General features: G+C 44.2%; 1 protein-coding gene across 1 annotated transcript in view; it reads right to left on the bottom strand.

Moving 5' to 3' along the window:
• UBE2Q2 (ubiquitin conjugating enzyme E2 Q2) overlaps positions 1-7,021 on the bottom strand; it is a 46,655-nt gene extending 39,634 nt beyond the window's left edge. The window contains exon 1 of the mRNA XM_069025285.1: positions 6,592-7,021. Coding sequence (XP_068881386.1) covers positions 6,592-6,777 — 186 coding nt within the window. The 5' untranslated portion in view covers positions 6,778-7,021. The remainder of the gene's footprint in view (positions 1-6,591) is intronic.
• Between the last annotated feature and the right edge of the window lie 6,516 nt (positions 7,022-13,537).

The raw sequence follows: 13,537 nt of genomic DNA, 5'->3' as shown, positions 1-13,537 counted from the left end.
GAGGTCCTGCTGCTCCTTACACCTGAGAGCATTCCAGCCACCACTCACCAGGCTCCCAAGCTCTCCCCTCATAGTAACATGTACACAGCTGCCCCGATGCTGCTTAGCCATGGGCCTTCAGATTAGAGCCATTTGGATAAAGCTTTGTCCCCCACATGCAAAATTGCAGTACCATGGAGTTCAACCAATGTCTACCACTAATAAGTTAAATACCACAACTCTTACCACAGTTATTTCCTACTTCAAAAATTCAAGGAAGCCTGTGGTATCTTGAACACCACTGCTCAGGAACGCTTTGATTTTTTTTCTAATGCCACTACACAAGTTCTAACATAGCTTATGCTCCTGCCTTCCTGAATACACACTGAAGAAGCTACTACAAGATCTCCAACTGCACTGAACTCTTTCTGCTATGAGGCGGAAAAAAATTTTGAGGTCTGAGAGAAGGGAGAATACAGTTCATACTAAATCTTCAGAAATCATGTATTAGCTGCTCTACAGTACTTAGTACACCAAGATGTCTTGTAAGCAAGAGATAAAAAAAAATCCCCACATGTAAGGTCATTATTTTCATACCACGCTTAGAGATTACAGCTGGAAGCTAGACATCAGTGAGATATACACTAACTGCTATGCTTGTTTCCACTAGAGATCAACTGAGAACTATTTTGATCATATTAGCTTCAAGTGTACTGCATACAGGCAGTCTGACTGAAGATCTAAATGTTAAATAGCCTCTTCTTACTATAATCAGTCATTTAATTTTCCAGTTGTCTTCTAGGAGCTGGTGAAAGGTCATTTTTGCTTCTCTTACAGAGCTTGCAGCTGAAGAAACACAGTGGAACACATACTAAATCATCAACTGTCATGTCTCTTAAAAATGGAATATTACCATTTAAAGGAAAAAAAAACCCTAATACTCCAGCCAGGAATTCAGGCATTTACAACCTTGCAAAACTACATAAAAGAAAACAACCTGACAATACTGAACAGGAGTCCACACTGAGACATAACTAAAATAGGAGTCATTTCTGTTAATCAACTTCTACAAATAATTGTTCCTAATGAGAAATTCCACACCCTCTTTTTCCTTCCTAATAATAATACTATTTAGAGAACTGTCTCCATCTCTGCATCTTGCACTCTGCTGGAAAGAATCAGATTTTTCAAGTAAACAAACTCCTTGCAGTTAAGTCTGGTCCAGCGGTCACTGTAACAACATGGACACTGGTGGAGGCCCAGGGGCCTGGTGCCACCCCAGGCGCTGCACCCAGGAGAGGTCAGTTCCAAGCGCCACCCAGGGCTCTGCCAGCAGTGCTGGATCCAGCAGCTCTCACTCAGTCCTGTGCCCTTGTTGTGATGGGACAGCTGTTTGTGCAGCTGAACCAAACTGGGAAATAGTTCAGATCAACAAGAACTTGGTAAGAATTTTTACTTGCCAGCCAGGTCCTTAATCCAGCAAACTCCATTTCAGCCACCTCACAGGGCACATAGCCTCTGTTGGTCTGCAAGAAACAGCACTATTACAGAGTGCACAGGACACTATCACTCTTTGCTCTTACCAGCAATCCTAACTTTCAATACATGTTGAGGATATCAACAAGGCATCAATACACAAAACCTCCCGAATAGCTCACGTGCAGAAGGGTGTTGAATAAAAAGAATGTAATGCTTTCTACAAAACTTCTTTAATTATCAAAGGGCACAGAGAGGTTTTTCAAGGACCACAACAATCCTAGTTCTGAAGTTACTGTATCATTAACTCACATGAGCAACACACTGGAAATGAACACAATTTACTGTACATTGAGATCTCAACATATGCCAGCATTTCTATTTGAAGCCCACCATTGTGGCTTTCTTAGGAGCACTTCATACCTTGTAGGGAGGACAGAACCATCTGTAAAGTCCTGAGGTACTGGTTACAGCCTTTCACACATCACACAACCAGACTATGGTCAGAAAGGTCATGCCTTCCAGACACAAAAGATTCCTCCTACTCCTTTATGTGATATTCTTTTTCCAATTACAGTTTTGACATTAAAAAAAGAAATTAAAATCCTCACTACTCTTTTAGTAATTTTTTGTTAGCTTCATTTTGGTTTGCTAAACAATACTAAACTTATCAATTTCTATTGCATGTTATGTTTGATAACAGTTGCATGGGTGCTTCTTTAAAATCACCAAGTATATCTAACTGTAGCTAAAAAGTACATATTATCAAGATAAAGCTGTGTATGTTTTTATACAGTCCTGGCATCCATATGCTGCAAGGAAAAGGTCTCAACCTCACTACAGAATGTCTAATGATCTTAAAAAAAAAAAAAAACTCTGTGGTTGGAACTGAATGCCCCATTCATTATGTGGTTAGTTATGTGTACAAATAAATAACCTTTTAAAAAGGTTACCAGCTGTCTAGGCATTAGCTAGGAGAGAGTTCAATATGAAAATCCTATGCCTTTGAAGAACTATCATATGTTCCAATACACTCACTCTCTGTATACACCCAGCTTGTCAAAAGCTTCACAGGTAATATCTTTTTATCCATTCTGGTTTAGAAGGGAAAATAAAGTCTTGTCCCATCAACTGCAGTTATCTGTAGACAGCAACCTTTTCAAGTCATTCACAGCAGCTTCTAACTCCAATTTAGCAGCAGGGTTATTTTTCAGCAGAAGATGCTTCTTTCCAACAGAGAAGCAAGAGTTTACTGAGTCAGCCACATCACCTGAACTGAATTGCTAATGTATGAAGGATATCACTGCACATCACAGCCCTGTATCTGTTTAGGACAAACCTGCTCCCACTCGGAATCGGCACAAATCCCCATTCTACCTGCAAGTGTCACTTCAGGACACAGAATTTCAATAGTAATTTTGCATATGGGTGGAGAGATATTAATATCCAGTTTCTCTTTCAAGAGATGATATGAAAAATACAAAATGTTTAACAGCAATCCAAACCAGTCCTTTTCCTTTAAATAACAAGAAAAAGACTTCGGTGTATAATACTTCTAACACACCCTTCGCAATACTATGACCTAAGTCTGATAAGGTACAAACTGAAACCAGAGATTGTATTGAAGGACACCTGCCTAAAGTCATGATCAACAAACACACTCCTCTAAGTAAGGCCATAGGCTTGATACTATTTCAAAACACATGAGGAACAGGACAAGGTTTATTGAACTTGATCAACTGGAATAGTGCTGTTAACTAAAAAGGAAACCTGAGAGAAACAGAAATAAAACTCCAAATGGAGACACTGCTGTTGGCATAACAAAATGGGAATGTGAAGGTACACAGCCTGAACAAGTTCAATAATTAGACAGCTCTCAGGAATAAGCAGCAATGTTTCTGACAGGGGTGACTCCACCCTGAAGTGCCTCTTTTAAAACAATCTGATTGACTCTGTAAGTTCTAATATGGGTCACTACCGGAAATAGTGAAGGACCAAGTTTGGCTGCCACTCTATAAACAGAAGAGCTATCAAGTAAAATGTATTTTGCTTTAATTTCAAGCAGTGTTCAGTGTCACAGGTACAGTATCCCTGAGATGCTATAGCCAACACTGAACTTTGATAGTTCTACAAACTTACACTACAATCAGCAAATCATCTCAGTGAGAAATGCCAGTGGCAGGCAGACTTCTCAAACTGTGAATTTTAGTCCAGAAAACTTGTGGAGACCTACACAGTTCCTAAGCATATGTTCTCTCTCACCTCTCCAGAGGAATGTTTTCTCTTCCCTCTGCCTTCTCTCTAGGCTGGAGAGAAAAAAAGATTTGTTGGGAATATCAGAGCCAACTTAGTTATCAGACCTCTTTTTAGCTACTAAAAGCTTCCTTCCCTACCAGATATTTCTCCATCCCATAACTTCAGCATCTCTACACGCTGCTAGACAGCTATCATTTTACGCAAAATACTGAGGTATGCTAACAGAACCACAAAGAAAAGAAGTGCTGATTGAGCTTTGTGCTTACTCTTCCCCCTTAACAGGATTCTTGAGCATCCAGATACAATCCACCATATGCTTTTGCTGAGTAAAGGAAATACCCTGGCTGGATCAGTACTGTAGGGGCTAAACCAGCTAGAAGAAGCAAACAGTTAAAGCTGCATATTTGCTCTGCAAATCCAGAGTGCTAAGACAGCAGCTTCTGATGCAGAGTCTCCCCAAGAAAATATATTTACCAAAAACTTTATAGCCTTACCAGTCTTTGCATGCTACTACTGCTATTTAAAGTTCTAGTTCCCACAGTACCTGCAGAGCCACTGAAGCACAGTAACTTAGGCTTTTCTAGTTTACAGTACCCACAAAACCCTCCAAAAATACCTGGAGGCAATTAGGAGTTAGAGCCAAGAGACCCCATTTAGTGGGGAGGGGGAGAAAAAAAAAAATCACTTTTGTGACTCTTAAGAGTCCTAACGTGTGTCAAAGAACTAGAACAGAAGCTCAGAGATGAGCTTTCTCTTCTTGGTTCTATCACCTGCTCCCATTTGTTTCAAGGGAGCCACCTCTATATCTCAGGTTGCCCTATCTCCATTTATTTTTAACAAATAGGGGAAAATAGCCACCTGCCTCAAAGAGCTAAAAATTAGTCAACGTCGGAAAGCACCAAGCTGCTCGCTCACAGACAACTGTGAAACAAAAGCTTCAAGAAGCTCAGACACAGCCTTTCATCAAAGCAGAAGTCTCAGTTCTGGGGTTTCAAAGAGCACTTTTCCTGTTCTTTGTGCAAGTTCATATGCCACAAGTCTAATGGCACGTGAAAGATCTCCTGACCTTTGGGGCAAGGGACTGTAACAGCAGATTGCAGACACTGTTTCCTCATTAACACAAATACGACAACGGTGACCTAAGTGGTTTCTTGCTTGCTCAGACACACCTCAACCAAGGCGTACAGCTAAGTGGGCATATTTCTTCACAATAAGAATTACCATTGAAAGTAGTTACAAATGAAAACAGTCTCAGAAGTAGATAAACACCACAGCACAAATTCTGGGCACAACAATTTCAGGTCTTACTGCTGGCTTACCTGTTAGCTGTGACTTGACAAAGAAGAAATAACCCATCAAATTCAACTGGCAACTGAGGGTGCATAATCATCAGACCTTTCATTTTATTGTTTAGAGCAAGACTTATGAAATAGATCATGTTGTGTGGAAACAAAAAGCCAATTTCTCTGCAATGGAATGCCCTCAACTGAATGAAAAATATTTATAGGAAGTCACACAAACCATCATCTGATGGGTCATGTCTGGAAACAAGAACACCAAAGCATCTTGTTTATTTTACCAAAAAAACCCCAGCATCTTATGTCTTACAAGTATCCAGTAAAACAAACATCTATCCCATGACCACAGAAGCAACTTTTCATGACAGTTAACTGTGAAAACTGAAAGATCCACTTAACAACTCTCCTTTAATTTAATAGTTACTTTGAGGCAAGTGAGAATCTGGTCATGATTATTATTAGACTTGCCTGGTTTGCATACATATTTTCATCTTTCAGTACTGAAATATTCATGTTTCTACCACCATGGTGTTTGAAACTTTCATACAAAGACCAAAAAAAAGCCGTAGAATTTATCTTCCTTAAACTCGAACATGCTATTTTCACCCAGTTTTTCAATACATCACTGTTCAGCTGAATCTTGATAAGGCATTTAAAAACACTTATAACTGCAACCAACCCAACAAAAATGAACCTCCAGCACTTTAGTGTACATGAGTCACAGATGCCAATATATTCCAATCCTTTGGCAAGTTTAGGCCTAAACTTCTAAAAAACCAGAGGATTGTTACATGTCCCACAACACTGAACGTTTTATTCAGCTTCTCTTCCACTCATTTAAAAAATGTTGAGCCAAACAAATTTAAGGGGAGAAAACCCCACATAAAGGGGAACCTTCAAAGCCCTTGGCAGGGAGCAGACCATCAGACTGGACACGGCTGCTCGCACTCCCTGACAAGTTTAAACGCACGGTTATCATAAAACGGCCCTTCGGCAGCAGAGCAGGGGCCCTGTGTTACCCCTCCAGGACGGCGACTCTGACAACTTTCCCGTCCCTGCGGCCCCCTCGGGCTGCCCCGCGGGGGAGGCCGGGCCCGCCCCAGGCCGCGGCCGTGTGGCGCACTCGGTAAAGCGCCCACCCGTCGCCTCCGGGCTCCACGCAAAACATTCCTGGTGCCCCGCAAGTCGCCGCGGGGCCGGGCCGGGCAGCGGGGCTCCTCTGCTCCCCCCGCCACCGCCCTGGGGCTCTGTGCCCGCTGCCCCGGGCCCGACCGCCCTTTGTTTCGGCTCGCGGCTCTCCGAAGCGCCGGCGGCGGCCCCGGCCCGCGTCCTTCCCCTGCGCCCGGGTCCCCCGGAGGAGCCCCCACCGCGCAGGAAAAGAGGCGGGGGCCGCCCGCCCCCCATAACTTTTGTTATGGTGGCAGCGGGGAGGGCGCCCGGAGCCCCGGAGGAGCGGCCCCGGAGGCCCCCGGTCCCTCCGTGCTGAGTCACCCCGGCGGGGCTGCGCCCCCTCCCCGCGCCCCGCGGACAATGGCGAGGGCGGGCCGTGCCCGGCCCTCCCCGCCCCGCGCGGCCCCCGCACCGTGATGTTGCAGTGGATGGTGAGCGGCGGCGGCGGCTGCGGGCTAGAGCCCGGCGGCGGCGGTAGGAGCACGAACTGGCAGTGGAGCTCGTCCAGCTTCCAGGAGACGATGCGGAAGCGCTCGTGGTCCTTGTCGAAGATGGACTCGAGGAACTTCAGCTCGGCCTTGAGCCCTGACACCGACATCCTGGCCTCATCTCCGGGCCCGGGCCTGCGCTGCCGCCGCCTCCCTCCGACTCAGCCGGCCCGACCCTGGCCCCGGCCGCGCCTGCAGGGCAGAAGATGGCGGGGCCGGGGCAGCCCCAGCCGGTGGGGCACGGCGGAACTCCCTTTGTACCGGCCTCCTGCGCCCGCTCGCTCGCTTAAAAGAGCAACAGCGCAGTACGCTCCCCTTCCCTTCCCTTCCTCCTCGGCGGGCCGGGCCAGCCGCGCCAACCGCCCCGCCCTCGCCCTGCCCTCCTCCCGATAGCCCGGCCCCGCGCCGGGGACACGCGCGCCAGGGCCGGCCCGAGCCCCGGTCCTCCCCCGGAGCCGCCGCCCACCCCCCCCCCCCGGCTTGCCCGGGCACTGCCTTCTGCATACCGGCTCGCAGCCCTCCTGCCCCGCTGCCGAACCGCAGTGACCGCTCACCCGTGCTTCTCCTCCTCTCCCACTGCTCAGCCCTGCGGAAGGGCACGCGGTATTGCTTCCTCACCGCACTTCTGTTTTGCTGAGAAAAAACTGTAGCTTTGGGTTTGCACTTGTCATTTCAGAGTCCTGTCCGTCCTTCAGTACTCCTCGGGGGTCAGTCGACTTAAGCCAGGAATTCCTGTCCTGACATTTCTGGTGGATCCATACAAATAAAATCTGGTGTCGGTCACTGCAGGCTGGAAATCAGCAATACAGAGGCCAAGAAAAATTGTTACTGCTCCATTTAAGCTCCCCTATAATTGTTTGTACAGCATTTCATCCCCAGAAAAAGCATCACGATGCATGAAAGCAGAGTAAAGTGAATACTTGCTACATTCAGAGATCAAGAGGTGCTGCCCCTTCCTGATACTGGAAATACCATCTCTGCACCTTTATTTGTCCCTTCCCATCTTGGTTTTGCATGTAGATAGTTGTCAGTGCTTTGGGAACATGGATCAGCTCTCACATGACATGAAGTGTGATACAAGCAATGTTGTTGCACAGTCTCCTTCATGTTTCCCAACCACCTATTAACTAATGCAGTGCACACATAAACCTGGAACAGGGAATTACCTTTTTTTTAATTGATATTTTATATAAATCTTTCATTCCAGACAAACTGGCAGCACTTCATAAACCACAAGCTGAATCTTGTCAATTGGTGAGAACTCTAATCTGGATCCAGAAAAACAGTTATGCACATGCCCAACTCCAAGCATATGGAAGCCTTACTGATTTGTGGGCTTGAAATTCCTATCCTTCCAGCAGAGAGCTGCAAAGAACACACTTTGCTACAAAAGGACTCTGGAAGGATTGACGCTGGTTAAATACTCTGAATGAAAGATACCAAAAAGTCCACAGTTTTTTTTAGGTATCATTTGAAAGACACTGATTCTACAGTGTGTGCAACTCAGCTCTCCTAGACAGGCTGAACTATTGCTTATTAGACTGTACAGTCTGCAAAGTGAAGCCAGAGTGGGTGTAATTGTTGTGTGTCAATATATCAACAGGCAGGGCAAAGAACTTTGAGAGCTAAGGCAAGGTTTAAGTATAAGGGCAAACTAGCTATAAATAAGCAGCAGAAAATGACTATACCTATTAGAAAGGGAGGACCTGGAAGAGCCTCCCTATGGGAACCCCAGAGACAAAACCAAACAAAGCAGACTTTGTCAGGTGTTGCATGGTGTGATGCATGAAACAGCAGAGGAATGAATTTGGTGACTCAGCCCAATTTCCCTGTACGATAGGATTTTGGCCTGGAATGCCTCACTGCAGCAGTTAGGTGGGTGGGCTTAGCAAGTTCAAACTGCACCTTTTGTCATACCTTACCAGAACTGCCTCTATCACTGCCTCTGCTCTTCCATCCTCCTTGTCTTCTCATCTACTTTCCCTCTCCTCTGCCTCTTCACTGACTGTGATACCACACTTTTTTTGGCAGCTGCACAGCTGAGAGGTGTGGATATGCTGGCTGGGAGGACACCTCGCCTGCAGTAGCTGGCAAGCTGGCAGAAGGCATGGGAAGTTCTCCCAGGCACCCACTAATCCAAACGACACACTGTCTCCTGAGCATCTGGCAGGCCAAACAAATTGTTTAATTGGCCAAGTGTGCTCTGCAAACCATATATTATTTAAGTCTGGTCTAGAATTTTCCCCAGCTCCTCCAGTCTGTTTGTTTTGGGCTTCAAGAAGCAACATGCAGCTGCACAGCCACCACGCCTCTGAATTCTCCTGCCCTTCTCAGTATTTAGTAGGCATTGTGCAAGCTGTGAATTAGTTTCTGTGATAAGACCTTGAGAACACATTGGGGCTGTCTGGAATTCAGAGGCCACTTGAGAGGTGTAAAGAGCTGTTTGACATGTCTGACTCATTCTTGTTTCTTTCTTCAGGACTTGCCATGGGACTTTGACATGAATCTCATGTTGGTCATAAGATGATTCAGGAAAACCCAGAGTTTCCCAAAGACCAAAATGATTGTACACAGGGCAGGACCTGACATCTCAGGTTGATAAAGGTAATGCATCTAGGTACAGCCTCTCAGGAGCACTCTATCAGATTCCAGTAGTTCCAGTTGTTCTTAAATTCCCTTGATCTACATTGCTTGCAAGCACCATTTTTTTCCTAATGTTCTCCCTGCATGCACATCTTCAACATCATGGTTACCTCTCTCTATCATACATCTAGATTACCTCTCCCAGGGGCTGAACTTTGGCCAAATCCCTGTTTTGAAGACAACATACTTTCCTAAACTTCTTTGTTTCTTTTTTCCTCCTTTTCACTTAAATATAAGAAATTTGATAGTTGAAGAAAGAGTTGAATAAGAATAAGAACTGAAGAAAGAGTCTTCAATTGAAATGCTCAGAAAAAAACCAGCAGATTCCTCATTGCATTCTTGGGTAGAACAAGGAAACAAACAGTTTAAACCAAAGTTGTCTTTCCCCTTAGCATTTACTGCCAGCCCTGTTTCCAACAGATCAGATAGGCATGTCCCTGGCAAAACAGAAGGCCAGCAGCAAGGGGCAAAGGGAACTGAAGGAAAGATGAGCTCAGGATAAGCCATTAAGAAGGAAATGAAGTAAAATAGAGGATGAATGGGCTTTGATGAAGCTGTCTGGAGCTTAAAGAAAGGATATTCCAGAGCACAGATGAATTTCAGTTTATATTAGTCCTTTTTTTCCTGTGAATGCCTTTTCCAGGTCTGTTGTATTTCCAACTTTACCCCTGAATGAAGCTCCTGTACATTCAGTTGTGTGCCTAGCAGAGGATTGATTTGTTTCTCTGAGAGTAGTTTATAGTTTTGTTTTTGTGACCTCACTTCTCTCACTTACAGCCTAGCCCTTAGAAAGGGTCTTTCTATTTAATTCTGATGTCACTTTCTCAAAAGAAATGTCAGGCACCAAAAAGGAACTGCCATTTTAGGAAGAGGGAAGGCCCAGATCTTTTGTAACCCTGAACCTCAGCAGACAGAGAAACTAAAGGATAAAGTTAATGAGATAGGAGGAAGTGTAAATTGATTTTGCTGATGGATGATGCAGTTTGATAATAGCTGATTCCAGGGTAGAATAGACACTTGAACTTTTTCACAGGTAGCAGCAGAACATGAGACTAGAAAAGACATATAATACCTGACACCCTTAAAGACAAGGATAAAGACAGGGACCCAACCTGAAACCTTGGGCAAAGGCAGAAAGAGTCAACAGGATCCTCCTTTACCAACAAGATACAAGTCAAGCTGTCCTGTTTTCCAAGGCAAACACATCCTTCTGAGCTCACAGCACCAGTGTCACTGCTTCAATAATGAAGTCACCTTCAAAGCATTGAGAAAAATACATCAGTGCATGAAAGCTGATGAAATGGCTGGTTTCAAGAAGCATTGTGTGCAGTGGGTGAGGGATTGATTAGTCCCTCAGACACCAATTTCACTTTTAAAGGCTTTAACAGTTAAGAAATGGCATTACAAAACCAACCTATCCTACAGCAGCTTGGGACAGAGAGGGATACTGTTGCCCAGATGTTCAGGAATAGGTGTCAAGGAGATGCCTGCATGCACTCAAATACTGTGGCCGTGAATTTAACATTAAAAAAACCCAAGTTCCATGATTTTACCCAGAATGGTCAGAGTAGTTTTCAACTCCAGTCCTTCCGAGTCCATCCCTGTGGCTGTCAGCAATTAAGTCAAATAGGGCCCTTCTTTGGAGTGCTTTGGTTCATCCATTGAGGAGTGTTTGTAATCCTATACAGTAAACAGCAATAACCTGTTGGTGGAGATTGCATTACTGTTTGTGGATTTGTAGTTCTGGCTATACTTATATCTATGGCTGAACAATGTCTATTTCTGAACTGTCAAAAGCCAGATAGTGTCTGCAAAGCAAGGTCAATGATATGTTTTTGTTCTATATGAAAGTTGTGGGAGTTAATTTATTAGAAGAAAGGTGCCACAGGAAAGCCAAGCCATGCTAATCACAGTCTTGCAATGCTGCAGATGGGGATTAAAATCCACTGTACAAATACATCAGAAACCAAACTCCTTGTGCATACAGTGCATACAGTGAGCATACAGTGAGCATCTAGTGCTCTCCTTAATGCCTCACACAGCTTCCTGAAAACAGATAAAAAACACATCTCTGAAAGCAATAAGGGCCATGAACCCATATCTGAGGCATTCCATTTGATAAAATAAATGAACAAGCTAGAGAAAAAAGGAAAATGTGGTATCATTTTTCTAAACCCAGCTGGGTGAGGGAAGAGGTAGTTGCATGGAACTGTTCAGAGTAGAGCAACCCACCTTCCCTAGACTCCCTAGGATTTGCACCCTTTCCTTGGGATCCATAGACTCATAAGCCTTACAGGGCTCAGCAAGCTTATCTTCCCTTGCCATCACAGATGCTTAAAAGGGATGTTCAGGAGCAGAGGTCAGATGCCAAGCTCAGTCCTGCTAAATACATTTCTGCCTGGAGTGGGAGGCAATGGAATGGGCAGATCCCCAGGTCAAGTGCTCCCAGGGCTGAAATGCAATCGTAACCACAGCTGAATACTTGGCCCCTTCATCCTCCTTTTGATTTATTTTGATAGGCAGTGCAATAGTAAACTTTGTCTATATTTAAAATATCAGGACAGGGCATCTGAATTGGCAGACACTGAGGTGAACTGGGCAGGTCAGAGTTATTGTTTCAGATTCTGCAACCACCTCACTTAGCTTGGAAAACACAGATCAAATGCGTCTCAGCAACCTGACCATCCACGGCTTCTCACTTACTTCTATCTCTTTCTGTAGATAAGTTTAGATTTTGGGGAACAAAGTTGTGCCTGTGACAGTACTGTCCCTGTTCAAACCCTCAACAGACTCAAGTGCTGCACAAACACTGACCTTACCAGTGTCACACCAAACCAGGCCTAGGATGCAGCCTCACTTTATGTGTGGGGAAGGTCAGACTGGAAAGCTAAACCAGTGGTTCAGCAAATTTTCCAAATTTGCTGATTTGGAAATCAAAGGTGTCCACAGGCCACAAGTCAAGATCTACCAAACCAAGTATGAGTTCGGTAGGTACAACACCGTCCAAAAAAAAAAAAAAAAAAAAAAAAAAAGAAAGGTAGTGAAGTACATCTGGAAAACTAACCCATGTACCTTTATGGGTGAAAGAAGGACAGAAAATATAATTTTTTTTTCCATTATAAAGATGGCTTGAAGTCATCTTTCCTCAGAATGATTGAGAAAAAGTCACAGAAAGCAGCAGTCTCAGAATCAAATGCAAGACCAAACCTCATAAAAGAATGATCATAGCAATTACTTTCTGTAAATTTGACTCTTTTCCTGCTAGAAGAAAATTCTAAGCACGAAAAGCTGCTGAAACAGATGAAGGATAATAAATTCACAAGCAGTTATATGTGCCCTAGAGTTTATAAGGAAGGGAACTTCCTATAGACTTACAACATCAGTGACTAAAAGGGAAGTAACAGAACCAACATACTTGGAGTTAAACAAACATTTGGAAGACTGAATCACAGAAGTCTGAATATAACTAGTCCACATCTCTTTTGACATAACAGCACCCACATAATTTGAGAACTGGCTTAAGAATTGTGAATAAGGAATAAAAGTAGCAAATTACTGAGCAGGAAAAGGTACTTAATGTGTTTAAAATGGATCATGGTAGTGCTGTGTTAGAGTTGAGATCAAGACTTTCACTGTGATTTAGAAGAGACTGTAATTGATGAAATTATCAGATGACATAGAGAGACGTTTTGAATAGCAATGAAGTCAAGAAAATAATTCCAAAAGGTGCAGAAAAATCAATTTAAAAAATCAATTCCTTGATCTATAAAGCCACAAACCTAGTGATTCCTACTCTCCTATAGATTGCATTTTTAGATCACCATCACACTGTATCTCACTTGGGCTCATTCTAGAAACCCCTTCCCACCCATCCCTTCCCAGTTCCATCCCATGCCTCCACACTTACTTTCCATAAGATTCTCCATATTTCCACCCCCATTCACCACCTGTTTTGGCTTGGGGAGGCAGAGCAGATGCTGTGGCTTGTTTCAGAATCTACCCTGCCTGGTACATTCTATTGTGTTCTTTACCTAGAACACTGCAACTGTGATCTTGGCAGAAAATTATCAAGAATCAGAGCACAGTGTGGGACTTGGAGGACAGATTTCTGATGTGAGACTTAATAGGACTAAATACCAGAGCTAGATTCTCTGATGCAGCCAATGTCCATTAGGATACTCCTTTACACGCCCAAATCCTAGCCCTGGCTTGCACTTGCTTTAGCTC

The sequence above is a fragment of the Aphelocoma coerulescens genome, chromosome 10 (assembly GCF_041296385.1).
Source record: "Aphelocoma coerulescens isolate FSJ_1873_10779 chromosome 10, UR_Acoe_1.0, whole genome shotgun sequence".
NCBI lineage: Eukaryota > Metazoa > Chordata > Aves > Passeriformes > Corvidae > Aphelocoma > Aphelocoma coerulescens.
This window is presented reverse-complemented; position numbering and strand designations above follow the sequence as displayed.